Here is a 25,000-nt window from a genome sequence, read left to right on the forward strand (position 1 = left end):
ACACACACACACACACTTTAACTGTCTGAAGCACTAGAACACATCTGATCCACACACTCATGCATGTGTCCGTGAGGTGGGGTCCGGCCTTACCTGTGGTGAAGCGGGGCTTGGTGGGGGGTTCCTGCACCACGATGGGGAAGTTGGCGGAGGCCGGTGAGGACTGGGCGCGGGAGAGGGGCCGGTGGCCGGGGAAGGTGACCGATAAGCCGGCCGCCTCCATGGAGGCCTGATAGTTTCTCAGCTGGTGGATCCGCTGCTGCTCCAGTAGGAGTGCCTGCTGTTGGGGAGAAGGTGCCAGACGAAAGGGACAGACACAGGGAGAGAGAAAGGAGAGAGTGAGAAGGCCTAGCTCATACATAAAACATATAGAACAGTTCATCTAATGTAAAAATGTAGTCCTTTCAAAGATGAGTCGTTTGCATGTCAACGTCTACAAATGTTTGTTTTGTTTTGTTTTGTGAAATGGCAGAACAGGTTTAGCTGTTTTTTTTTTGTCCTGCATCCACACAGAACAGCCAGTAGGGGGAGCTCTTCCATATGAGGAGAATTGACAGGGCTTGAGGCTTACACAACTAGGCTGTGATGCAACATGATGCCATGGGAGCAGGTCCTGAGTTGTCATGTTTGATTAGTTTTAAAAATAATAACAATAACAGCACATGCTTAGAAAGGAGAACTAGTCAAACTTTCCCCTGCATGCTGCTGACAGCAGAAAAAAAGGTGTCTTTCCCCGTGAAATGCTTATTTGGGGGTGACAACAGGTTTTATTCTGTCTGCCATCAATGTCTAGTCCAAGGCTTTGTTGCGGTCATCCCAGTTGTCTGTCTGTCTGTCTGTCTGTCTGTCTGTCTGTCTGTCTGTCTGTCTGTCTGTCTGTCTGTCTGTCTGTCTGTCTGTCTGTCTGTCTGTCTGTCTGTCTGTCTGTCTGTCTGTCTGTCTGTCTGTCTGTCTGTCTGTCTGTCTGTCTCTGGCCTCCCCTCCCCCCCCTCCCTCCCTCCCTCCCCCCTCCCTCCCTCCGTTACCCCTGGTTCATTAACGACTGAGAGCCTGCTGAGAGGGCTCCCCCCCACCCTCCACCCCCCCCCCCCACCCTCCACCCCCCCCCCACCCCCCTGACAGGGAACGCCATGTTCCAGTTGCGCTCTTTCAAGATGTAACCCGCTCATTCTCTCAATTTTTGTCACCTCTCTGTTGATTTTCAGTCTATTTGTATCTTTTCAGTCTCTGTGTTCTCTCTCTCTCTCTCTTTCTCTCTGTGTCTGTCTTTCCTTCCCCCCAACACCATCTCTCTGCCTCCAGACTTAAATCGCCTGCTGTCTCGTTTGCTTTCACCCCCTCCCTTCCTCCCTCTCTCTCCCTCTCTCTCCCTCCCTCTCTCTCTCCTGCTCTCTCTCTCCCTCTCCAGCTCTCTCTCCCTCTCTCTCTCCCCCTCTATCTCCTACTCTCCCTCCCTCCCTCTCTCCCTCTCTCTCTCACTCCCTCTCCCTCTCCCTCTCTCTCTCTATCTATCTCTCCTGCTCTCTCTCCCTCTCTCTCTCCCCCTGTATCTCCTGCTCTCCCTCCCTCCCTCTCTCCCTCTCTCTCTCACTCCCTCTCCCTCTCTCTCTATCTATCTCTCCTGCTCTCTCTCCCTCTCTCCCTCCCTCCCTCTCTCTCTCCTGCTCTCTCTCCCACTATCTCTCCTGCTCTCTATCCCTCTCTCTCTCCCTCCCTCCCTCTCTCCCCCTCTTCCTCTCCCTCCCTCTCTCTCTCCCTCTCTCTCTCCCTCTCCCTCTCTCTCTCGGCAGTGTTCCCATGGGGCGTAGGGACATGGTGTTCCTGCTCTGGGAAGGACCATGTTGGGGGAACGTGGCCGAGAGCCGGTGCCAACTCAATCACACTTACCATGGGGGTGATGCGGGGACGGCCCACAGCCATTCACATCAAGAGAACTAGACAACTGTCTCACTGGGTGAGTGGGTGAACATAGCCAGAGTCTGTGGGCGAAGCAAGCGTGCATATGTGTGTGTGTGTGTGTGTGTGTGTGTGTGTGTGTGTGTGTGTGTCTGTGTGTGTGTGTATGCAAGCGCATTTGCTTGCAGTTTAAGCGTGACTGTGTGGGCGGCCACTTTTCATATGCAGACAAAAATATTAAACGCATGGCATTTCACCATCTATATTTGGATGATGCGATGCACAGCTCAGAGGGAGAGTCTGTAGGCGAAGCAAGCCTGTCTGTGTGCAGGGCTGTCTGTCTTCCTCACCGAAACGCCTCCCTACCTGTCTGTGTGCAGGGCTGTCTGTCTGCCTCACCGAAACGCCTCCCTACCTGTCTGTGTGCAGGGCTGTCTGTCTTCCTCACCGAAACGCCTCCCTACCTGTCTGTGTGCAGTGCTGTCTGTCTGCCTCACCGAAACGCCTCCCTACCTGTCTGTGTGCAGGGCTGTCTGTCTGCCTCACCGAAACGCCTCCCTACCTGTCTGTGTGCAGGGCTGTCTGTCTGCCTCACCGAAACGCCTCCCTACCTGTCTGTGTGCAGGGCTGTCTGTCTGCCTCACCGAAACGCCTCCCTACCTGTCTGTGTGCAGGGCTGTCTGTCTGCCTCAGTCCTACCGGTCTGTGTGCAGGGCTGTCTGTCTGCCTCAGTCCTACCGGTCTGTGTGCAGGGCTGTCTCTCTTCCTCACCGAAACGCCTCCCTACCTGTCTGTGTGCAGGGCTGTCTATCTGCCTCACAATCCGCCTCCCTACCTGTCTGTGTGCATCTGCTTGGTGGTGTGTATCTGTCCATCTCTGACCTACCTGAAGCCTCAACTCATGCAGTCTACCTCTCTGATGCAACTCTTGTCCTGCTACTCTTGCTTTTGTATCTGTGTGTGTTTATATTTTATTAATATTTAAAAAAGAATTTCTAATTTTATTAACGTTTAAGAAACTAGGAAACGACATGCACAAAGAAATGCAGCGTGATTAGGAGCAGAAAAAGGTTTGCACACCTGGTCTTATACTGGGCCTTGATGGGGCCGTGCCAGTGCTGCCCTCTGATTGGTGCATCGAAACCAGGGCAGGATGTTCATGTGCTAATGGCACAGCCATTCAGTTCAATGACAAGGCCGTCCAGACACACAGACAATGCACAACTGAGCTACCGCATTGTTCACATTCCTTGGCCTTTATGTACCATTAGATTACGTAAAAGCACAATTGTGTGTGTGTGTGTGTGTGCATGTTTATATGTAAATGTTTGTATGTGTGTGTGTGTGTGTGTGTGTGAGTACGTGTGCGTGTGCGTATGTGTATGTGTATGTATATGTTTGGTGTGTGTGTGTGTGTGTGTGTGTATATGTGTGTGTGTGTGTGGTGTGTGTATATGTGTGGTGTGTGTGTGTGTGTGTTTGTGTGTGTATATGTGTGGTGTGTGTGTGTGTGTGAGCGTGTGTGTGTGTGTGTGAGCGTGTGTGTGTATATGTGTGTGTGTGTGTGTGTGTGTGTGTGTGTGTGTGTGTGTGGTTCTGACCTGTCTGAAGATGAGCTCCTGTTCGACCTGCCTGTCCCTCTGCTGCAGCTCCTCGTCCTGGTCGTCGGGCGGCTCCTGCTTGACGGTGACGCCGCGGGGCAGCCCCTCGTCCGACAGCGCCTGGTGCTCCCGCAGCTCCTCCTCCGTCTCCTCCGGGTGGCTCTCGTGCTGCCGGCTCGGCTCGCTCGGCTTGGCCATCATCTGAGGGGATAGAGAGATAGAAAGAAAGAGAGAGAGAGAGACAGAGAGAAAGAAAGAAAGAGAGAGAGAGAGAGAGAGAGAGAGAGAAAGAAAGAAAGAGAGGGAGAGAGAGAGAGAGAGAGAGAGAGAGAGAGAGAGAGAGAGAAAGAAAGAGAGGGAGAGAGAGAGAGAGAGAGAGAGAAAGAAAGAGGGACAAAGAAAGATAAATTATCTCACTGAAAGGATCAGACTCCTTCTACTAAACTCTAGTTTTAACCCTTGGAGCTCTTTAACCGAGAATGTACACCCTCTCCGTATAAAAGCTTAAAATCTATTTCACAAGTCACACAACAAGGCATGATGAAATGAGGGGAACAAAGATTAAGTTAAGCTGGCTTCAAATCTAAGAGTCAAAAAGGTTTAAAGGTGTAGTTTGCAACTCTTATTCCATACCCTTTTTGTCCCATTCAGCGTATTGTTTTCACAGTCCTCTAGCCGTCCGTATACAGTTTGTGCTCATTATAGTTTTTTTTGTGTTTGTACACAGTCTTGGCTCTGCAAATGGGAAACCGACGTAGAAGCTCTGATCGAACCATAAACAATCCCAACCAATCAACACAGTGCTTCAGGAGCACGGAGGGGAGGGGTATCATTTGATTGGCTGTTGAGCTCAAGTATCAACAACCTTTGGCGAATCTGAAACCAAATCGAAGTGTTTGCCAACTGATGTGAACTATATACTGTGTCGTACTGTGCGGTAGTAAAAAAGGGTTCAATGAGTGGGATGAGTCCCTTATTCGGGCGGACTAAAGCTCTGACGTAGCGATGACATCCAGTTTAAAAAAAACTTATTACAGGCACTAGTCCCTTGTATGAACTCTCTGCTAAACACTTGTTGCCAGATACTGCTGAACATCAAAATAAATAAAACACTTTCAAGTTCATAGCTCTCCGCTTAACAGTGTTGAAAAGTTTTAGTAAGAGAACAACTTTAAGTGAAGTTCTGCTGACACTGCAGGTTGCACCAGATGAATAACTGAACCGGCAAAAGGAGCAAAACAACATAGAAGAAGGGTTGAGGAAAAAAGAGCATGAGGGAGAACGAGGGGTGAGAGTAAAAGAAAGAGAGAAGAGGGAAAGAGGGAGCCATGGTACCCTTCAGAGACCCCCCCCCCCCCAACCGTGTTCTGGGTGCATCCTGTAGCAGCTGCTGCGCGGCAATGTCAGCCATTACCCCCTTCCCAACAGCCCCCCCCCCCCCCCCCCCCCCCCCCCCCCCCCCCCCCCCCCCCCCCACCCCCTCCCCCTCCCTCCTCCCTTCTCTCACACACACACACACACACACACACACACACACACACACACACAGGAACGCTTGAGCGGGAGCCAACACTGGCAGACACACAGGCCTCTGGCGCTGTGCCAGGGGAACATCATTGACGTCAGAGCGCTCGGCAATTGCCTCATCCCTGTCCTCTTCTCCAAACAAGCTTTTATTTTTTCAGCTCTTTTTTTTTTCTCCTCGCTCCTTTTTATTCCCTTCACCTCCCGGCTCTCACCATTTAAAGGGGAACACACTGTGGGTTCCTGGCTGCACAATGGCCGATTAAGCCTCTTTCTGTTTTAAGTGCATTTCAGTGACACAATGACAACAGACAGATACAAAAAAAAAAAAAAACACACACACACACGCATGCATGCACGCACGCACGTACGCAACCCCCCTGTTTTTACAGCAACGCGGAAGAACACAGCAAACAAAAAAAAGAGGCCTACTCATGTTACGCAAGGCCCGCACTATTCAGACAACTTTCCCTTTTTAATCTGTCAAAGGACAGATTTGCTTTGACGCATCTGAGCTGATGGCAGAAAGACTCTCTGACGCTGATCCTAATGCTGCTCGGTGAGTGGTAGCACAACACATGCCATCGTCATCATAATAATAATAATAACAATAACAATAAAGCAACCACGACAAAGAAATACTTTGAATTCCACACAGCGCTATTATCTGCATAGGAAGTGATCTCATCTGGCCGACGGATGGATTAATGTTGGCATTAATCTATACAGCGGAGGCTAAGTGCTGCAGAGTGTCTGTGTGCATGTGTGTGTGTGTGTGTGTGTGTGTGTGTGTGTGTGTGTGTGAGGGGGGGGGGGGGGCTGGGTTGAAAACAAACATGTGCTCCATACGGTAATGAATCACTGCATGTAATCCCCTGGACACGGCATGTCAGACAAACCCAGAGCAACTGGGTGTGTGTTTGTGTGTGTGTGTGTGTGTGTGTTTGTGTGTGTATGTGTCTGAGAGAGAAACAGATTTCCCAATTCCACTACGTATTGAAACGGCTGCTGTTTCAAAATGTTTATACATTTACAAAACACACAATCTGACACACACACACACACACACACACACACACACACACACACACACACACACACTCTCTCTCTCTCATTTCCATAGACACAGGACAATTCTAAGTGCTTCCTGCATGACCATAAGCAGAGACAGCATCATGGTGGTTGCTGTGACAACAGGAGCTGGAGGGGGTTAGTTAGGGGGCAGGTAAGAGTATAAAGCACGTCAGGATGAGCTGCTAAGGTAGAGGACAGGCGATGATGCGATGATGAGGGGCGCTACCTTGCTGATGTGCAGCTGCTGCTGCTGGAACTGCTGCTTGTGTTTCTCCAGGAACTGCTGGTGCTGCTGCTGGACCACCAGCTGCTGCAGGGCCTGGGCGTTCTGGGGCAGGGGGGCCGACTGGGTGCGTCCCAGGGGTCGGTGCTGACGCAGCTTGTGGATGGAGGGCGACTGCAGTGGGAGCCCTCCCAGGCCTAGGGGGAAACAAACACACACGCGCGCACACACACACACACCCCAAAGAGACACACAGACACACACACACACAAACACACACACACACACACACCCCAAAGAGACACACAGACACACACACACACACACACACACACACACACACACAGGTTAGACACACAAACACACAGACACACAGACACACACAGACACACACAGACACACACACACACACAACCAGACATACACACACACACAACAAACAGACACACACACACCCCCCCCAAACACACAGACACACAGACAGACACACACACACACACACACACACACACACAGGTTAGACACCAGGGACAAGGCTGAGTACACAGGAGGCCGTGCCATGTCAAACATGTTTACAAACCGCCTCTACGTGCTTTACCGGCGAGCGAGGCATTCCACAGCACACCCAGGAATGTTAAAGGTTGATCCCGGACACTTATTACAAATATAAGGATAAAGAAAGCCTTAATATGACAAATAGTTTCTTTTTTACATCGGTTTAATGCTTTACCCGTGGTAGGTTCTAGACAAAATGGGCATGTTTTGGGACACTCCTATCTGAGCTGCTCGAGCATGAAAACAGCCCCATCATCAGCTGACTGGGCTTCCCAAATCAGGCAACGGGAACGTCCTGGGAACTGAATCCAATTGACTGCCTGACAGCCGAGGGGGTTTCCGTGTGAGATGGAAGGGGATGGGGAAGAGAGGGGATAATGGCGAGGGATCCCTCACGCTGCTTCTAGGGTTTGCAGCAAATCATTACTCCTCATCGACCGGCGCTTCTTGCGTCAAAGAGGCCGCTCGCTCCTCTCCTCTGGAGGCGTATTGACCCCCCCCCCCCCACACGCTGTTCGCAGACGCTCCTCAGCCAGCTGAGCGTGCGGGGCAGACTCATTAGCAGTGCGCTTGTGACTCATTCATTTAAGAAAGCGAGGCGTTTAGGAGGCAATCAGTGAATAATATCATGGCGGGCCTTGCGGGGAGGGGCACTGCAGCAATTCCCCCCCGTCTGAGTCACTCTGAGAACAAGAGGGCCAATTACTCTCCTCGAAGGTTCAGCAGGCCATTAAGAGAAGGAGCAAGGACGCCTTTATCACGTCTAAAAATAGATCTATTGAGTTAACTTCCGCCTGATGATAAGGGGTCGGACTTGTGCGGTGATTGAGACACTCTCCTTCCAGAGGTGGTTAGAGGGGGGAGACGGAGACGGAGGCCACCAACCTGCGACGAGGGAGTTCTGGGCCGCCGACTGCTCCAGCAGCACCATGTGCTGGAGGAGGGGGTTGTGCGCGGAGCCCCCGTCTCGGTCGAGGGTGGAGGCCAGGTATGAAGGCAGGTGGGCCCCGGTGATGAACGGAGTGGTTAAGGAGATTCCTGGCTGCAACCCGGGCATTCCCAGTCTGTCACTGTCCTGCTGGCCAGACGCCACCTGAGGGAGAGAGAGAGAGAGAGAGAGAGAGAGAGAGAGACAGACAGACAGAGAGAGATAGTATCTGTGTTTATAAAAGACAAGACATCCAGTGCTATGCTGGAGACAGGAAAAGAAGGCATTCCACCCTAGATCAATATAAACATCAGATTGCCGTAGAGGTGGGTGGGTCGGTGGGGTGGGGGGGATTCACTTGCGTCACTTGACTGGGTCAGCCGTTATTGTTTTCCAATGGGCCCTTTCTGAAATGTCAGTGGGCCTGAAAGGGCTACCGAGGGCTGCCTGACGGTCTAGACAGGGCCCCCTCCATTTGGACTTCTGGACCCAAAGGCCAAGTGTGTGCAAGAAGATATAAAAGAGAGGATAAAAAGAGAAGGAGAAACCGGGGGGGTGGGGGTGGACCAAAAAAAAAAGGAGGGGTGGAGACGGAATGACAGGGAGAGAGAGGGAAAAAGAAAGAAAGGGAGAGAGAGGGAAAAAGAAAGAAAGGGAGAGAGGGAGAGAAAGAAAGAAAGGGAGAGAAAGAAAAGGAGAGAGACAGAGCAAGAGGGAAGAATAAATACATATCAGAGAGTGGACTCACGCTGGAGGGGCCCGTGGCTGGCAGGCCCAGAGTGATGTTGGGGAGAGACGGCGATGTGTACAGAGACAGCTGGCTCACGTGGCCCTCTCGGCCCGCTAGCCTGTGCGCCAGGGACGGCTGGAACAGAGCAGCAGAGACACACACGCACACACACACACACACACACACACACACACACACACACACACACACACACACACACACACACACACACACACACACACACACACACACACACACACACACACACACACACACACACACACACACACACACACAGAGAGATAAATAAACCGCCTTGATAAAAATAAACAGCCCTGTCTGGTCGTGCTCTGGCCCCCTGCGGGCTCCTGTCTACTCAGAGCCTGTAAAGGACGGGGCAGCTTCCTTCACTGGCACTGCAGCACGGAACACCCAAAGGCAGAGAAGCCTTGAAAAGTCATCCTCAAAGAGACACAAAAGGATTTGACATGTACTGTATAGTGACATTTCTTAAAGGATCATGCCTGCTGTCTTTTTTTATTATTTATATATATACAGTACTGTGCAAAAGTTTTAGGCAGGTGTGAAAAAATGCTGTAAACTAAGAATTCTTTCAAAAATGGAAGTGTTAACAGTTTATTTTCATCAATTCTTCATAAATTAACAAAATGCAGTGAAGGAACAGAAGAAAATTCTAAACTAGAAAATGCATTTCCTGAAGGAAATACCAGTGCATGAAATGCAAAAGTTAGGAAAGGAAGAAAAAAAGAAAGAAGAGTGAAAGAAGGAAATAAGAAAGGAAAGAAGAGTGGGAGAAGGAAAGAAGAAAGGAAAGAAGAGTGAAGAAAGGAGAGAAGAGTGGAAGAAGAAAAGAAACAAGAGTGAAGAAAGGAAAGAAGAGTGAAAGAAGGAAATAATAGTTGAAGGAAAGAAGAAAGGAAAGAAGAGTGAAAGAAGAAAGGAGAGTGAAGAAAGGAAAGAAAAGTGAAAGAAGGAAAGAAGAGTGGAAGAAGGAAAGAAGAGTGGAAGAGAAAAAGAGAGTGAAAATATTGAAAAAAGGAGATAAAAATGGAGTGAAGAAGAGAGATTGAGTGTGAGAGAAAGTAGACTGAGAGGGATAGAGAGAAAGATGGAGAGATGGAGAGAAAAAAAGTAGAGAATGGAAGGTGTCTTAATGTTCCTAGTTACAGTTAAATTGAGAGGGACAGAGAAGAGGTTCCTTTGATTTGGCGCAGCTGTCAGTGAAGCACAGGTGCAAGCCAGTTTAAAGACCCTATTATGATGTCATAATGGCCCAATGTAAGTCAATGGGAAAATTTAGATTAGTTTTTAATTAATATCTTAAAAAGTATAAAGTTTAGAAAAGTGAAAAATACATAGCATAAGTGTCCTTTACAAGACCTACGCGACAAAGTTTGAATGAAGTTTCTACGTTAAGCGGTTCGGGCTGAATTAATCGCAGAAAAAGGTAACAAGAATAAGAAGAAGAAGAAGAAGAAGAAGCCTAGGAATAACAATACAGGGCATTTCATGCACTGTAATTAAATCAATATTTGGTGTGACCACCCTTTGCCTTCAAAATAGCATAAATTCTTCCAGATACACTTGCGCAGTTTTTGAAGGAACACGGCTGGTAAATTGTTCCAAACATCTTAGAGAACTAACCACAGATCTTCTGTGGATGTAGGCTTCCTAAAATTCTTCTGTCTCTTCATGTAAACCCAGACAGACTCGATGATGTAGAGATTAGGGCTCTGTGGGGGTCATACCATCACTTGCAGGACTTTCTGTTCTTCTTTAAGCTGAAGATAGTTGTTAATGACATTGGCTGTATGTTTGGGGTTATGTTCCTGCTGCAGAATACATTTGGTGCCAATCATACGCCTCCCTGATGGTATTGCATGATGGATTAGTATCTGCCTGTATTTCTCAGCATTGAGGACACCATTCATGCTGACCAAATCTCCAACTCCACTTGCAGAAATGCAGCCCCAAACTGGAAAGGAACCTCTACCATGCTTCACTGTTGCCTGCAGACTCTCATTATTGTACCTCTCTCCAGCCTCCAGCGAACAAACTGCCTTCTTCTACAGCCAAATATTTCTAATTTTGACTCATCAGTCCAGAGCACCTTCTGCCATGTTTCTGCACCCTAGTTTCTATGTTTACGTGCTTAGTTCAGTCACTTGGCCTTGTTTCCTTGTCGGGGTAGAGCTTTTTGGCTGCAACTCTTCCATGAAGACCACTTCTGGCCAGACTTCCCCGGACAGTAAATGTCTGTACCTGGGTACCACTGGTTTCTGCCAGTTCTGAGCTGATGCCACTGCTTGAAATCTTCCGATTTCGAAGGTAAATAAGCTTGATGTGTTTTTCATCAGCTGCATTAAGTTTCCTTGGCTGAACACTGCGTCTACGATCCTCAACGTCTTCTTCAAAAGAGCTTGAACTGCACATTTTGAAACCCCTGTCTGCTTTGAAATCTTTGTCTGGGAGAGACCCTGCTGATGCAGTATAACTACGTTGTGTCTTGTTGCTGTGCTCAGTCTTACCATGTAAATGGATAAAAAATAAACATTTATTGTTTACATTTTTCAAAGCATTCTTAGTTCATAGCATTTTTTCACACCTGCCTAAAACTTTTGCACAGTACTGTATATATATATATATATATATATATATATATATATATATATTTTAAAGTGTGCTAAATATTTTGGTCATTGCTGTCGCTGGGTTACCTCGACCGGACTGCTGCAAACGGATCCAGCCACCCCGTTTTCATTGGTGATGTTGTTAGAACTGTTGTTAGGTGAGCTGGGTCCAGAACCGGGAGCACTGTTACATGCCGACTCTATTGAAAACAAACACACACACAAAAAAAATAAGAATACGTATATATAGAAAAAATAAATAAACCAGACACAAACAAGTAACGACAAAAAAGGCAAAAAAATAAATTATATGACTGAAATATTTTATATAGAAATATGCTATATAAAAGCACAATATAGCAAAAAAACTATAACAAAACTATAACATCTTGGTAATGATTTTCCAAAATAGTGCAATTTGGTGGTGTTCCATTGATGCTGAAAGGTGCCCCTGAAGTCCCACTCACCTGCCATGTCTAGGGAGCGCTTCTTGGCAGTGGTGATGGGCCCATCCTTCCGTCGCAGCAGAGGACTGCTCCTGCGCTCCGTCACCTTCTGCTTTAGCCTGGAGCGCAGCTTCAGATTGGGCTCAGATGCTACAGGAGAACAGAGACAACAGAAAGCCTTCTTTAGAAATGCCAGTTTACTTTAACGCCTAAACCCATATTCCACTTTAAGAGATTACAATCTGTCAGGAATTTAGCCTGAATAAATAGTTATGGATAAAGAGAAACCAACTAAAATAGTCAATGATTTTAGGTAAACATGGTCTCAGTTCTTATTCTCTTAGACCACAGTGCTGCATTTGACATAATTGACCACAGCATTCTAATCAATTGGGTAAAAAACTGGGTTTGTCTTTCTGAATATGCCCTTAACTGGTTTCAAACATGCAATACAGAAAGACCATTGTATATTAGCATTGTTGATCATGTTTCAAAGCAATATGTCACATACAGCATTATTTCCAAAGTACGCCTGTTATTAACTCAACAGGATGCTGAGCAGCTCATTCATGCTTTTGATTCAAGTAGACCAGACTACTGTAATGCTCTGTTTACTGGCCTTCCAAAGAAGTAAATAGAAAAATTAGGGCCAATTTAGCTGTTAAACTTTGAACAAAAACAAGGAAGGGCACATTACTTCTGTTCTAGATACACTGCACTGGCTCCCTGTATCTTTAAGAATTGATTTTAAAACTCGTTCTTCTTGTATACAAAGCTGTCAAAGGTTTAGCACCCTCTTACATCACTGAGTCCCAGTCATTTAATGCTCCTTCACAAGCCCTTAGGTCTTATACAGCAAGTCTGTTAAACGTTCCAAAAGTCCCACAAAATAAAGTTGCGGAAGCAGCCTTCACCCTCTACGCACCTACATTTTCATACACTGTACCAAAAAGTATTAGAGAGGTAATTAGCAACATGCTTTTTATTATTTCTTTATTTTGTTAATTCTTTTCATTCTTTAAATGATATGATCTTCCCTGTTGTATGCCCCTTGGGTTGAGTGGTTTATCTGCTGAACACTCAGAGCTGCATTCCCTGTACGAGAAGTGCTATATAAATAACGTTTATTATTATTATTATTATTATTATTATTATAAGTTATTATGTATACATATAATATTAATCCTACATTTAGCAATCGAGTGGCAATATTTTTTTCGGTATATTTCTGTTCTATTTAATTACCTGAACATGAAGGATTTGTGTGTCTCATTGTGAAGCAGCAAAAAGGATAACAACAACAATAGACAATTGCATATGTTTCTCTAGCAGTTACTTGTCTAACATGTTGGTTGTGCTTTTTGTTGTTTGAAAAGCTGCTTGAAAATGATCATAGACCTTTTGTCTAAGCTTCAGCCAAGTTTGAAACATTACAATTCCAACAGTCTCATCAATAGTGGGAGTATTTTGCCACGTCTGATTATCATGTAAAAGATAGAACATATACATGGGTTTGTATTGTGAAAGTAGTCAGTCAGAGCTCTAAAATGTTTACATTGCAGCTCGTCTGCAATAATAATTCTATTTAACTGATTTTTCATATACTACACTACCCTTTTTGATTGAACAAAAATTTGATTTGGATCCTTCTTAACTGGATAACCTTTTCCAATTTAAATGTTTACATGAAGCGCCATGAATCAGTCAGATTATTAACGTATTACCCGGCGGCATGTAAACAGTCACGGACAACATTAGTACTGCAGCAGCAGACCCTGTTATAATCAGAGGCACGGGGAAACAGAAGTGGAGGAGGAGAGGAGAGGAGAGGAGAGGAGAGAACTGAACGACCAGCGGGTTCATCCAGAACAATCTACTGAGAATAGCAGGGCAGGAAGCGGAGAGGCATGGCTGTCTAGAGCGAGGAAGGGGAAAAACAATCGGAGCCAAGCTGCTCCAAGACGACTGCACCTGCTGTCTCAGCTGGGAACCTGCTGGAAATCTCAGCGGTGGTGCTCCTTCGTCTGCAGGGAGACTGCTGGGCAAAACACCCACCGGTTCTTACTCACTCGCTCTCTTTCTCTTGCTCTCTCTCTCTTGCTCTCTCCCTCTTGCTCTCTCCCTCTTGCTCTCTCCCTCTTGCTCTCTCTCTCTTGCTCTCTCTCTCTTGCTCTCTCTCTCTTGCTCTCTCTCTCTTGCTCTCTCTCTCTTGCTCTCTCTCTCTCTCACTCACTCTCTCTCTTGCTCTTTCTCTCTTGCTCTCTCTCTCTCTCTCTCTTGCTCTCTCCCTCTCTATCTCTCTTACTCTCTATCTCTCTTGCTCTCTCTCTCTTGCTCTCTCTCTCTCTTGCTCTCTCTCTCTCTCTATTGCTCTCTCTCTCTCTTGCTCTCTCTCTCTCTTGCTCTCTCACTTACTCACTCTCTCGCTTTCTCTCTCTCTCTCTTTCTCTTTCTATCTCACACACACACACACACACAGACAGACACAAACCCCCTCCAGCCACAGCCAATGGACTGTCTAACAGTCAAACATCCGACCTGGGCAGGGAGCATTTGCTCTAATGAAGGACTGTTGGCTGACCTCACAACTGGCCGCGTTTCCAAAGTCAGGGGCATCTGCAGAGCAGCGACAAATTAAACACTTTTGCAGAAGTTAATATGACAAATAGAGCGTGAGATACGGCAACAAAAGCTGCTTGGGTCATGTTTGAGCGTAAAAGCGTCTCAATTAACACATTAACTGTGTGTTTAAACAGCCTCTGGTGGAGAGAGCCTCGCAAACAAACACCAAAGATAATGACAACAATGTATCAGAGGCGCCGACAAGTTTCCACTTTGGCAGGAGCCCCATGCCCCTAAGTTTAATCAAGTCCGGTCTACGGGAAACGAGGCAATGAATAGCGCTCGTTGAAAACTGTCTCAATTAAACAGTGTGCTCTTTATTTTGCTCTTTTATCCGCTCGACGGTTTTTTATCTGCCTTGGTTTGCAAACAATCTCTTTGTCATCGTCACTTTGGCTGTCCATCGGAGCGGAGAGCAGCGCATCGCAGCGAGACTGCACAGGCACTGTGGAGGCGTCAACTCCTGGCACGTAATTCGCCCAAACCAAGAGGTCAGCAGGAGGAGAGAGGGTCCGTGTGAAGCACTAATCTGGGCGCTCCGCTATCTCTCTCTCCTCGCTCCCCCGCTTCCCAGGAGACACTGCCAGCTTTATTCCCGGCACCAGTGGCACCTCCACGTCTCATCCCTTCAATGAGAGGGCTGCACTCCAACTGCCCAGTGACCCTGCTGCACTGCGCATTAAACGCACACGGTCCGCCACAGAGAGAGGACACGCCAAGTTCATTAACGAGGGGGCCTAGGCGGAACCTGAGCGGATTTAGACCTTGGTAAGGGCAGACAACAGTCCCAGTGGAGAAGACAAGACATCTCTATTTGAGTTACAAAAGGTCATTGAACAGAAGTAAGGGCACAAACGAATTATTCAGAAGTTTGAATGTATTTACTTTAAACGAATACAATAGGAAAACAAATACAACACTGATGTCTGAAGCTCCACAAAGCACAGTTGCAATTAAACGACCAAACTAATCATTTGTCCTCAGTGTAAGAAAAGGGCTCGTTTCCAAATGTGCTTTTAACTGTTGTAAATTCTGTTTTTAAATGAGGCAGAAACTATTTTAAGGCATTAGTGAATCGTGAACTGAGCCATTATGCCTATTATTTGCCTGACACAGTTGATATAGATTCAAATTATCCTAATAAAATGCAAAACCAGTTGTTCATTGTACCAGTGGATGCCCACTCCCAACAGGACACAAACCTGTGAGTCACAGGGAAGGCATTATAAAAGAAAATAAATACCTCCATGCAAATGAAACACTGTTAAAACAAATGCCTGTATCCTCGAAACTGGACACCCAAAAAAGACAATCTGTAGACACAGCTGAAAGTGCAGGCCATTTCCACAGGGACTGCGCAGCAAATGGCAGTAAATCATCCAAATGTACAATGAAGTGATGCGGGGGGAATGGAGACGTACACATCAATGTTATTCCTCCTAAACTATTCACCTAAACAGAGCGGCCCACCTTGAGGCAATGGCAGACGGCCAATGGCTGAGAGGTAGTGTATGTGATGGGGATGGATGGAGGAGGCTGGTGGGGGCTGGGGTGGGTGGGGGGGGGGGGGGGGCTGGGGTGGTTGGTGGGCGGGCATTTGGGGCCCATGCTCTCTCACGCCTGAGCTGGAGAGAGGGGCGAGGGGGCGAGGAGGGGAGGTGGTGGGGGGGGGGGGGTAAAAAGTGTTGAGCTGGCAGATATGGGGCTTAGAGTGTGTATGCAGTCTGCACAGGCCTGGGTCACTCAGGGACTCGGTGACTTTGAAGTGCGTCGGTGCGGCCACTCGCACGTCCACTGCAGTGGCCCGTGATATCTGCTGATGCCACAGACTCCCTCAAACAAAACCAGTCTCCTTCACAGGACACTCTTTACCCTCACCCACCCACTGCCTGGCTTCCCTCACCCCTCACCCCTCCCCATCTGTATCTCCTCTGGCTCTCTCCAGCTCGGACACAAATCCATTTATTTGGAGACATTCTTTTTTTTTCACTCTGTGTATTTGAAGCCAGACCGAATAGTGAAGCAACCAAGCCTAATCAATTTACACTCTCACCTATTTCCTCCGTCTGAGTGTTTGAAGGCAAACGATGATGGTTTGATGGCGATGAGCGGTTAAGAGGGCTGCTGAATAAAGCAAAATCCATTTCGAAATAATGGATGCGTAAAGTGAGATTGCAAACTGCCCCCGACACAACAGTGGCAAACTTTCTTTCTATGGGAGAATGGAAAGCCTAATGGGTCAGGTGTTTTATTCCTTCTTCTGGTCAGCCAATACAGCGCTAATCTAGGCAGGTACTAAAAAACAAAGCAATCTTATCATTGAAAATAGATATGGTGTGTTGATTCAAATAATATTACCCAGAGTCAGCGCTGGCAGGGAAAGTAAATACTCCATTCCAAACAATGACAGAGGGAGGGTTTAAGGGGAATCAATATGGCTTCCACAGTCATCTGATGAAACAAAGCTTACTTTCCCTTCTATATGTATTAAACCTTTAATACCTCCCCATACAGGAGGAAATAACAGCAACATAGGGGAATAAATCTCATGTCAAACAGAGACTGGTCTAATCCCATCTCTGCAGAAAATGATCGAAGAATGAGAGGGGGAAAGTTTGATTAAAATCAACTAAAATGAGCCACTACAAAGTGGAGGTCCGGGTGCTTGTGATGATCAGATTTGAATTATTATTAGCATCACCTCAAATTCCTCAAAGTATTCTTCTATTCTGTATGCAATGCGTAGATTGCAGGAGTATTCTCTAGTGTGGACAAAAGGTTAAGCTATAAACACCATTTCCACTGGAGTGTATATGAAAGCTACCAGAAAAAAACGGAACCGAACTGCCAAGAGCACCCATTACAAACAATCACTTCTCAATATACAACTTTAATTCACAGACAAGCCGGTGAGCATAAAAGCCTCAAAAGGGTCAGTGGCATTAAATAAATGATAATGATGAGAATATTGAAATTGGATGTTGCAAATTGAAAATAGATTAAACTGAAGAACATGATGGCAGTGATATGATTGCATTTCTATCCTCAGAGTCTTCAGCTCTCATCAAACCAGGTGCCATGCGAATGATACGAAGAACAGTTGGACGACAGAGAAAGAACATATTTCACATCGACTTTAGTTGATCGACTGGGCTGTAAAGGAAGCACGCATTCTGTATGAGATGCGAGCGAGATGTGACAGTGATGGAGACGCATAAATCAACAGGAGTGAAACACGAGGCTTAGCCCGTCACGTCTCGGGGCAATCACTGAATGACACTTGCGTACGGGGACAAGAAAATGTGACAGCACCAGGAGATGGCACCCTCAGGAGGGTGAAGTATTGAAGGGCTCAGCCCTGTTAGACACGACCTCAGAGGCACTCTCTTCAGCCTTTTAATAAAGAGAACAAGTTGTCCTGGTGTGACCCAGCCAGCGTAAGAGGTAGGAGCAGGCACAACAAAGACACACAAGCCTGTTGACAACAAAGCTGTGAAGACCCACAGGTGAGGTGTGAATCGATCAGGCCTAGAATAACTCCTAACCCGAGAGTGGTGGCAGAGGGCATCATCCCAGGGGAGATGGTTTGGTGCAGCCTGATGAAGCCCAGAAAACGACTCCAATCTACGGCAAGCTCTCAGGGGGTTGATTCTGACCAACTCAGCCCTCGCCTTGCCCCAGACTCACCCGTCATTACGAGGCATTAGAACCTTGATTGCAACCTTCCGGTTGATTAGCGTTGTTAAGCAAATAGTAGGGGTTGATTCATTCCAGACCCCCTCACTCCCACTCCCCACCACCCCAATCCAGTGACCCTCTCTACACCTCCTTCACTTCCTGCCCCTGGTGCAAATTGGCGTGTCAATGCGCATGTGAAGGGTGCTTCATTACGGCGAGGAGGGAAGCTCACGTGGAGTACAAATGTTCCGGGGCTGGACAGCGAGTGGGAGGGAGTGCTGGGTAATAGTGCAGGACCTATTCAAGATCCATTCATTACGAGCGGATTGCTTTCAGATTAGAGCCCCCACGCAGCGGGCTATGTGATTAATAGGAGGCCGGCTGTGGAGGTGTCATCGTATCAGACACACACTGTGAAAGAAAGAGAGAGAGGGAGAGAGAGAGTGTGTGAGAGAGAGAAAGAGAGAGAGAGAGAGAGAGAGAGAGAGAGAGAGCAAGAGAGAAAGAGCGAGAGCGAGAGAGAGAGAGAGAGAGAGAGCAAGAGAGAAAGAGCGAGAGAGAGAGAGAGAGAGAGAGAGAGAGAGAGAGAGAGCGAGAGAGAGAGAGAGAGAGAGAGGAGAGAGGCCCAGCTTTAACAATAATGTGCCCCATGTGAGTGTCTGACAATCTGAATTATTACATAGGTTATACTGTATAGATCCTTCTCCCAGGCTTCCATATGCATAAACACTCACTTACAACCGAGTTGCTGAACAAAACTAGCCCATGGTAGGGGTGGTCTAACTGAAAGATTTGAAAGTTTTCAAAAAGAGTTTTCATTTTTTTCCCCCCCAACTACGGAAGTCACGTTCATTCCCCGAATGCAGTTTATAGACAGGTGGCGTCTGGACTTTTTAATACGGAGGTATGCACGAGGGGCTTATTGGAGAGTTTTAACAGACTAAACCCACTCGGAAACACACACACACACACACACACACATGTGCAAGCTCTGGAGAGCGAGATGAGTTATGGTTGACTCGTTGGAAGCGGCTGGAAGCTAATTACAGACTGCTACACTGGCGGATAATGACTGAAGTGTAGCGCAAGGCGAACTGTAAAGTGAGCCCTCACAGCCTCGCCAACATATCTAATCCACATTGCTTTCTGTGGAGCCTCTCGCACACACACTGGCTTTTGTGGGGTTTGGGTGGGGTTTCCCGAAACACTTGCCAACAGGGCTGCGGGACGGGTCTAACTGCTCTTTTAGTCCACGGGTCGACTATCGAGGCGTGACTGGTCTATCTGCTAGATGGCACGGCGATGTATCTGAAGAGAGTCGTGTGCTTGATGGGAGAGAAAAGGGCTGACCTCAGCACCTCGAACGGAGCCCACACAGAGACAGAGGGGCCATTTTTCCCCCCCCTCCCCGAGCTGGGCGAGTGGAGAACAGGGCTGTAAAGATACCACAGCGCCGTGGCCACATGGACGAGAGGCTCATTTACATACGTAAATTCCACAAAGACGTCACAGGAAAAGTCAACCTTGGGCGAGGCGGGAAAAAAAAAAAAAAAAAAAAAGGGGGTCTAATATATTAGCGAACTAACGGGAGGGCAGTTACTGGAGGAGAGGAAACCGCAACCGGCCCTCATTTGCATCTTGGGCCACTCACAGTCGTTTATGTGATTACTTGCGGGTCTGTGTCCATCTCCAACACCGCTGTATCCACTCTCTGCTAGAGCTCAACTGCCCCGGCTCAGGCAGCCAAGAGGGCCTCGAACAGACCCCTAGCTGTCCACAGAGTGCCTGTGTGTATGGCAGACAGAACGTTTGAGTGTGTGTGTGTGTGTGTGTGTGTGTGTGTGTGTGTGTGTGTGTGTGTGAGGGAGAAAGTGTGAGAGTGTGTGCATGTGTGTATGTGCTTGAGGACTGCACCACCACCCAGGCCACACGCCTCTCCTCAGCTCTGCTGTCGGGAATGCGGCGCGCGGGCCAGAGTAAACTGAGGTCTATCTGCCGCGGCAGCACTGGAATCAACACTCCAAGAAGCCCAGCCACAACGGCAACAACTGGAACCCTACCAGAAGTTCTTGCTCTCTCGCTATTTTTTTTTTTTGTAAGTCCAAGTTTTTTTATCCCTGCTGCTAGGCCTTCCGTTGGGATTTCTCTAATCAAACTCCCTTTCCTCGTCTTTAAATATAGTTCCATCGCGTTACATTGCGGAATCGGTCTGGTGTTTCCACCGATTACCATCTTTGAAGAAAAATCAACCAGGGAGGGATTAAAAGAGAGCACAACCCTAGAATGTTTATCAGCCCAGATACGCTGGAGGACAAAAACAGTAACAGTGAAGCAATTTGACTGTCATTTTGACTGACGCATGACAGGGCAAGGCTATGCGTGAGTGGAACAGCTTTAGCAAAGTAGCCAGACATAGCCCAAAAGTGTTTATGTATGACTGTATTACTGTGTGTGTGTGTGTGTGTGTGTGTGTGTGTGTGTGTGTGTGTGTGTGCGTGCCTGCATGTCTGTGTGTGTTTGTGTGTGTGTGTGCGTGCGTGTGTGCCTGCATGTCTGTGTGTGTGTGTGTGTGTTCGTGTGTGTGTGTGTGTGTGTGTGTGTGTGTGTATGCGTGCGTGTGTGCCTGCATGTCTGTGTGTGTTTGTGTGTGTGTGTGACTGAGAAGTAAAGAACTGCACAACACTGCATAACACTTTACTGGTGCAGTTGGTGAGTTTTTTTTTTCTTCCTGTACAGCTGTGACAGCTGTAATGGCTGATTCCTCACCCCTCCTTCCCTCTCCCTCTCTCTCTTTCTCTTTCTCTCTCTCTCCCTCTCTCTCTCTCTCCCTCTCTCTCTCTCTCTCTCTCTCTCTCTCTGGGCCGTACTGTAATTGCCCGGGTCTCACAGGGGGCCGGTGCAGCCGGGCAGGGGGGGCTGGTGGTGCTGCACGGCCCTGACAGGCCCATTTCCAGCGTGATTTATGGGAGCCTGGCGTAATGCTATCTAAACCGAGGCTGGGGTGAGCCTGCATAGGAATGGCCCTTAAGTGCCCCCGCTGCAACTGACTCCCTACTACCATCGCCCGCCGCCACCGGGAGTAAAGCTCTCGGATACAGCCATGACCAGACCCCCCCCCCCACCCCCACCCCCCCCGGGAGGTCTGGCAAAGAAACGAATAATAATCTACCGGGGCTTGAGAGCTGCTGCAACCTCCCCCCCCCCCCCCGCCTCCCCAAACCCCTTCACACTAGATTCATTCTTAATATGCTCTGGCCAGGAAAGACCACGATTGAGGCTTTACGCCACTCCTTAACCCCAAAAAACCCCCATATTCCCCCCTCCAGTCTGTTCTACCAGGAGGAGAACTATCCAAGTGCTGGAGCTGGAGCTGGGTGTGGGGCAGTGGCCAGCAGACTGCAGGCTCCATCATCACCCTCATGGCCGCCTCTCATCTCCCGCTGAGACTTAACAATGCGGTGAAAAGGCAGACGGACTTTATCAATCACGCTCAGCCCCCGAGTCCTCAAGACAACCTGGCTGGCAGGCGAGAAGTTAACGTCCAATGTGCGTATGAGTGTGTGCGTCCAAGCTGGCAAGATACTTCCATACTTGTGTATGGATTCCTGTCGGGGAGTTTGCATACTTGTGCGTCAGCGATTGCAACTGCACAGTGTCAGGAGCGTAAGTGAGCCATGTCTCCCCCCCACCACCCCCCTACCCCACTCCCACTGCTCTTTCCTCCTCCCTCCCTCCCTCCCTCCCTCTCTCTCTCTCTTTTGCTTCATCTTTTCCACCCAGGACCATGACGCTTGTCTCCTTTCCTCTGTCTCTCAGGTCTGGCAGAGGGAGATAGTGATTGGACTGCTCCTCTCCAGGTCTATGATGAGAGGCTTAGAGGAGTGGGACGCACACACACACACACCAGCACACACACACACAGACGCACACACACTCCTTAAATCCATGGAGAGAGAGAGGCTGGTGACAGTCCCTTTCATGTGCTCACACAGAAGCCCCAGTGCCTTCTGGGAGTGACAGCGCCCCTGTCCATCCCCAGCTGAATACAGACCCCCTGCTGCCGCTCAGATTAAGACAGGAGAACCAGGTCTGAAGCCCAGCGTTTGAGCCTCACTAGCTGCACGCCTCTGAAGACGACGTTACACCGGAGCTGATGTCTCCTGCTGACAGTCCACACGCTTTTGGTTTGAACTTCCGTCAGTTTTCAGGATCTAGGAGTGTGGATGTGTGGTGGCGAGTTGAAAAAGTGTAAGTAAGTTGTTTTCTCAAAATGGAGTTCCAGGCTGATACAGTTTGCAGTATGGAAACCCAAAGAGAAATGTAATAAACTTTGCAGTATGGAAACCCAAACTGAAATGTAATAAACTTAAAATCTTATAAACATCTATGGCACATGCTCAGTAGACGTCCTCACGAAATACCAGCAGTATTTGTCTAAGTGTCTCTCACACCAATTTTGTCAAGTTTTACAAACTATATCTTCTTATATCTCCTTATGGGAATTAAGCCCATCAACAGCAACACTGTTTATCCCTCTGTATACTGAAGTCCATGGTGGTATTTGGAAGTGAAGGAACCTGTGGATGCTGGCTGCCAAAGCCAATATGCTCAACTGAAGGCCAGCAGAAACAAATCCGGTTAGGAATGAGCAAACAGCTGGCACCGCTCAGACGTGCCTGATGCCGGGCAGAGACAGGTAACCGCTGGCGAACGGACGTGCGGAACGCCGAGGCCTGCAGAGAGAGAGGCTGCTATCAGCGCTGATCTAATCTGGAGGACGAGGGGCGGGAGACGCCCGCTTCCTAGGTGCCCGCAAATGAGCCTGAACCGAAAAGGGCCTCTCGGCAGATGGAGATAACTGGGAGCTGGTGCGTCAGCGAGGAGGACGGATGACGCAAGGCTGACGTATGACACACACACAGAAAGAGAGAGAAAGAAGAGAGAAGAGAGATAGAGAGAGAGAGAGTGTGAGTGTGTGAGAGAGAGAGAGAGTGAGTGTGTGAGAGAGAGAGAGAGAGAGTGAGTGTGAGCGAGAGAGTGAGTGTGTGAGAGAGAGAGAGAGAGAGAGAGAGTGTGAGCGAGAGAGTGAGTGTGTGAGAGAGAGAGAGAGAGAGAGAGTGTGAGTGTGTGAGAGAGAGAGAGAGAGAGTGAGTGTGAGCGAGAGAGTGAGTGTGTGAGAGAGAGAGAGAGAGAGAGAGAGAGAGTGTGAGCGAGAGAGTGAGTGTGAGCGAGAGAGTGAGTGTGTGAGAGAGAGAGAGAGAGAGAGAGAGAGAGAGAGATAGGGGAGAGGAGAGGACAAGCGTACCTGTCTTGCGTAGTGGGAAGTCATCTTTGGAGTCATACATCCCCAGGATCGGATGGTTGTAAGTGGACATCCCTGTTTGTGGGGGCGAGCTCTGATCCAGGGAGCTGTGCTGGGTTTTCCTACACACACACACACACACACACAAACACACACAAGCAAACAAACAGAGTAATGTTACTCAGTGTAGCCAAACACAGATGTTGATAAGCATGTTTTATGTAAACCAACAGACTCCCAGAAGATCTTTCTCTGTTTGGCATGAGGGTGGGGGTGGGGTGGGGGGGGGGGGCGGGTTGAAAACAGGATGTTGCAGCTCAGGAAGTTGCAGGTTGAAGCTCAACTTCACTTGCCTGGACAGGACTGCACCATACAGCAAACAAACATAAATCGCTGATCACCTTGTCCAACTGTTTCCAATGCAATCACCATTGACCACCAGCGCCGCGATGCTTCTGCAGGTGTGCTCTGCTCAACACTTAACTCTGCCCATTGCTGTTCCACACTATTCAAAATGTGGTATGTCATTGAGACAGAGCATGTGCTTTCTTTGTCAAACAATGGGTGCCTCTATGTTAGAGGCCCTTACTCCTCAGGTCCGTAACAGAGATTGGAATGATTTTAACACTAGGCTCCTGAGAGGCATTTTGGAATGTACTCAAAACCCAAACTAGTCTTTAGGGCCTAATTCACTTTGAACTAATGCTTGTTTATGGCCTGTCAGATAGCATGCAATGTCCCCACTAACATGCATCTGGGTGAAACCTTGGGGCTGGGAAGGTTGGCATTTTGTTTACAAACAAACGGCATGTCGACGTGTGTTTGCGGGTGAAGGGGGAGGGGGGAAAAAAAAAGTTAAAAAGTAGGCCACTTGATTTCACGTCGGAAAAATAAAGATGTTCTTTCTGGAAACGGGTGATCTGGTGGGGTGAATAAACTCGACTGCAGCAAACCAATCCCAGCCTACCCCCCAACTACCCTCCACCCTCTGAACAGCACCGACTCACTCTCTCTCTATCTCTCTCCCTCTCTCTCTCTTTCACTTTCTCTCTCTTTCACTCTCTCTCGCCCTCCCTCTCTGCAGAGCGAAAGCCACTTCAGGTCAGCTGGCACCCACCCAGACCCATGAATTCAATCTGCTACGGTTTACCCACATTGCAAATATGCAGTTTGTCTGGGAGCTTGAGTGACATGTTTTTGGCTCCGTCGGCAATTATGGACGAAGGAAAAGTGACGCGCGTTCGGGGCTGTCAGCATGCAAATGTTTTGATTAATAAAACATATTGTGTTTGTTGCCTCCTTCCGTCGGGCGCCGTCGTCCCTACACCTTCTTTTGCGTTACTGTCACAATGAATCTCACTGTAGCGGCGGGAGACGAAATAAGTCAAGAGAAGTTCCAAAGACAGATCGCTTTCCTTTCTTTAGTTTTTTGTACTTTTTTGAGGGTGGGGGGGGGGGAGAGAGAGGAAAAGACTGAATGTGCCAAGTAATGCAGAGAAAGATCATGAATATATAGATGCTTGATGTTTCTTTCTCACTCTTCTAGTTAGTGAGGCCTGAATAAACACAAACATCTTGAACTACCCTGACGCTGATGCATTGGACAGTTTTTCTAGCTGGACCAATAAGTATTACTCATTCGCGGGGACATTTCTCCAATTCCATTAATTCCATTGATATCTATATAGCTGCTAGATATAATCAAGTTATAACAACCTAACCTAAGAGGCTGGTAACCTAAATGAAAAGTACTAAGTACAGCTTAAACTA

The 25,000-nt window shown here is 48.0% G+C and overlaps 1 protein-coding gene across 1 annotated transcript in view; it reads right to left on the reverse strand.

Moving 5' to 3' along the window:
* hdac4 (histone deacetylase 4) overlaps positions 1 to 25,000 on the reverse strand; it is a gene marked incomplete at its 3' end in the record, with an annotated part of 153,170 nt that overhangs the window by 42,082 nt on the left and 86,088 nt on the right. The window contains 8 exon segments of the mRNA XM_080838238.1: positions 94 to 280; positions 3,498 to 3,698; positions 6,322 to 6,515; positions 7,759 to 7,966; positions 8,550 to 8,666; positions 11,270 to 11,382; positions 11,650 to 11,778; positions 23,234 to 23,352. Of these exon segments, the coding sequence (XP_080694364.1) occupies positions 94 to 280; positions 3,498 to 3,698; positions 6,322 to 6,515; positions 7,759 to 7,966; positions 8,550 to 8,666; positions 11,270 to 11,382; positions 11,650 to 11,778; positions 23,234 to 23,352 (1,268 nt within the window).

This window comes from Sprattus sprattus (assembly GCF_963457725.1).
Source record: "Sprattus sprattus genome assembly, chromosome: 5".
NCBI classification, from domain to species: domain Eukaryota; kingdom Metazoa; phylum Chordata; class Actinopteri; order Clupeiformes; family Clupeidae; genus Sprattus; species Sprattus sprattus.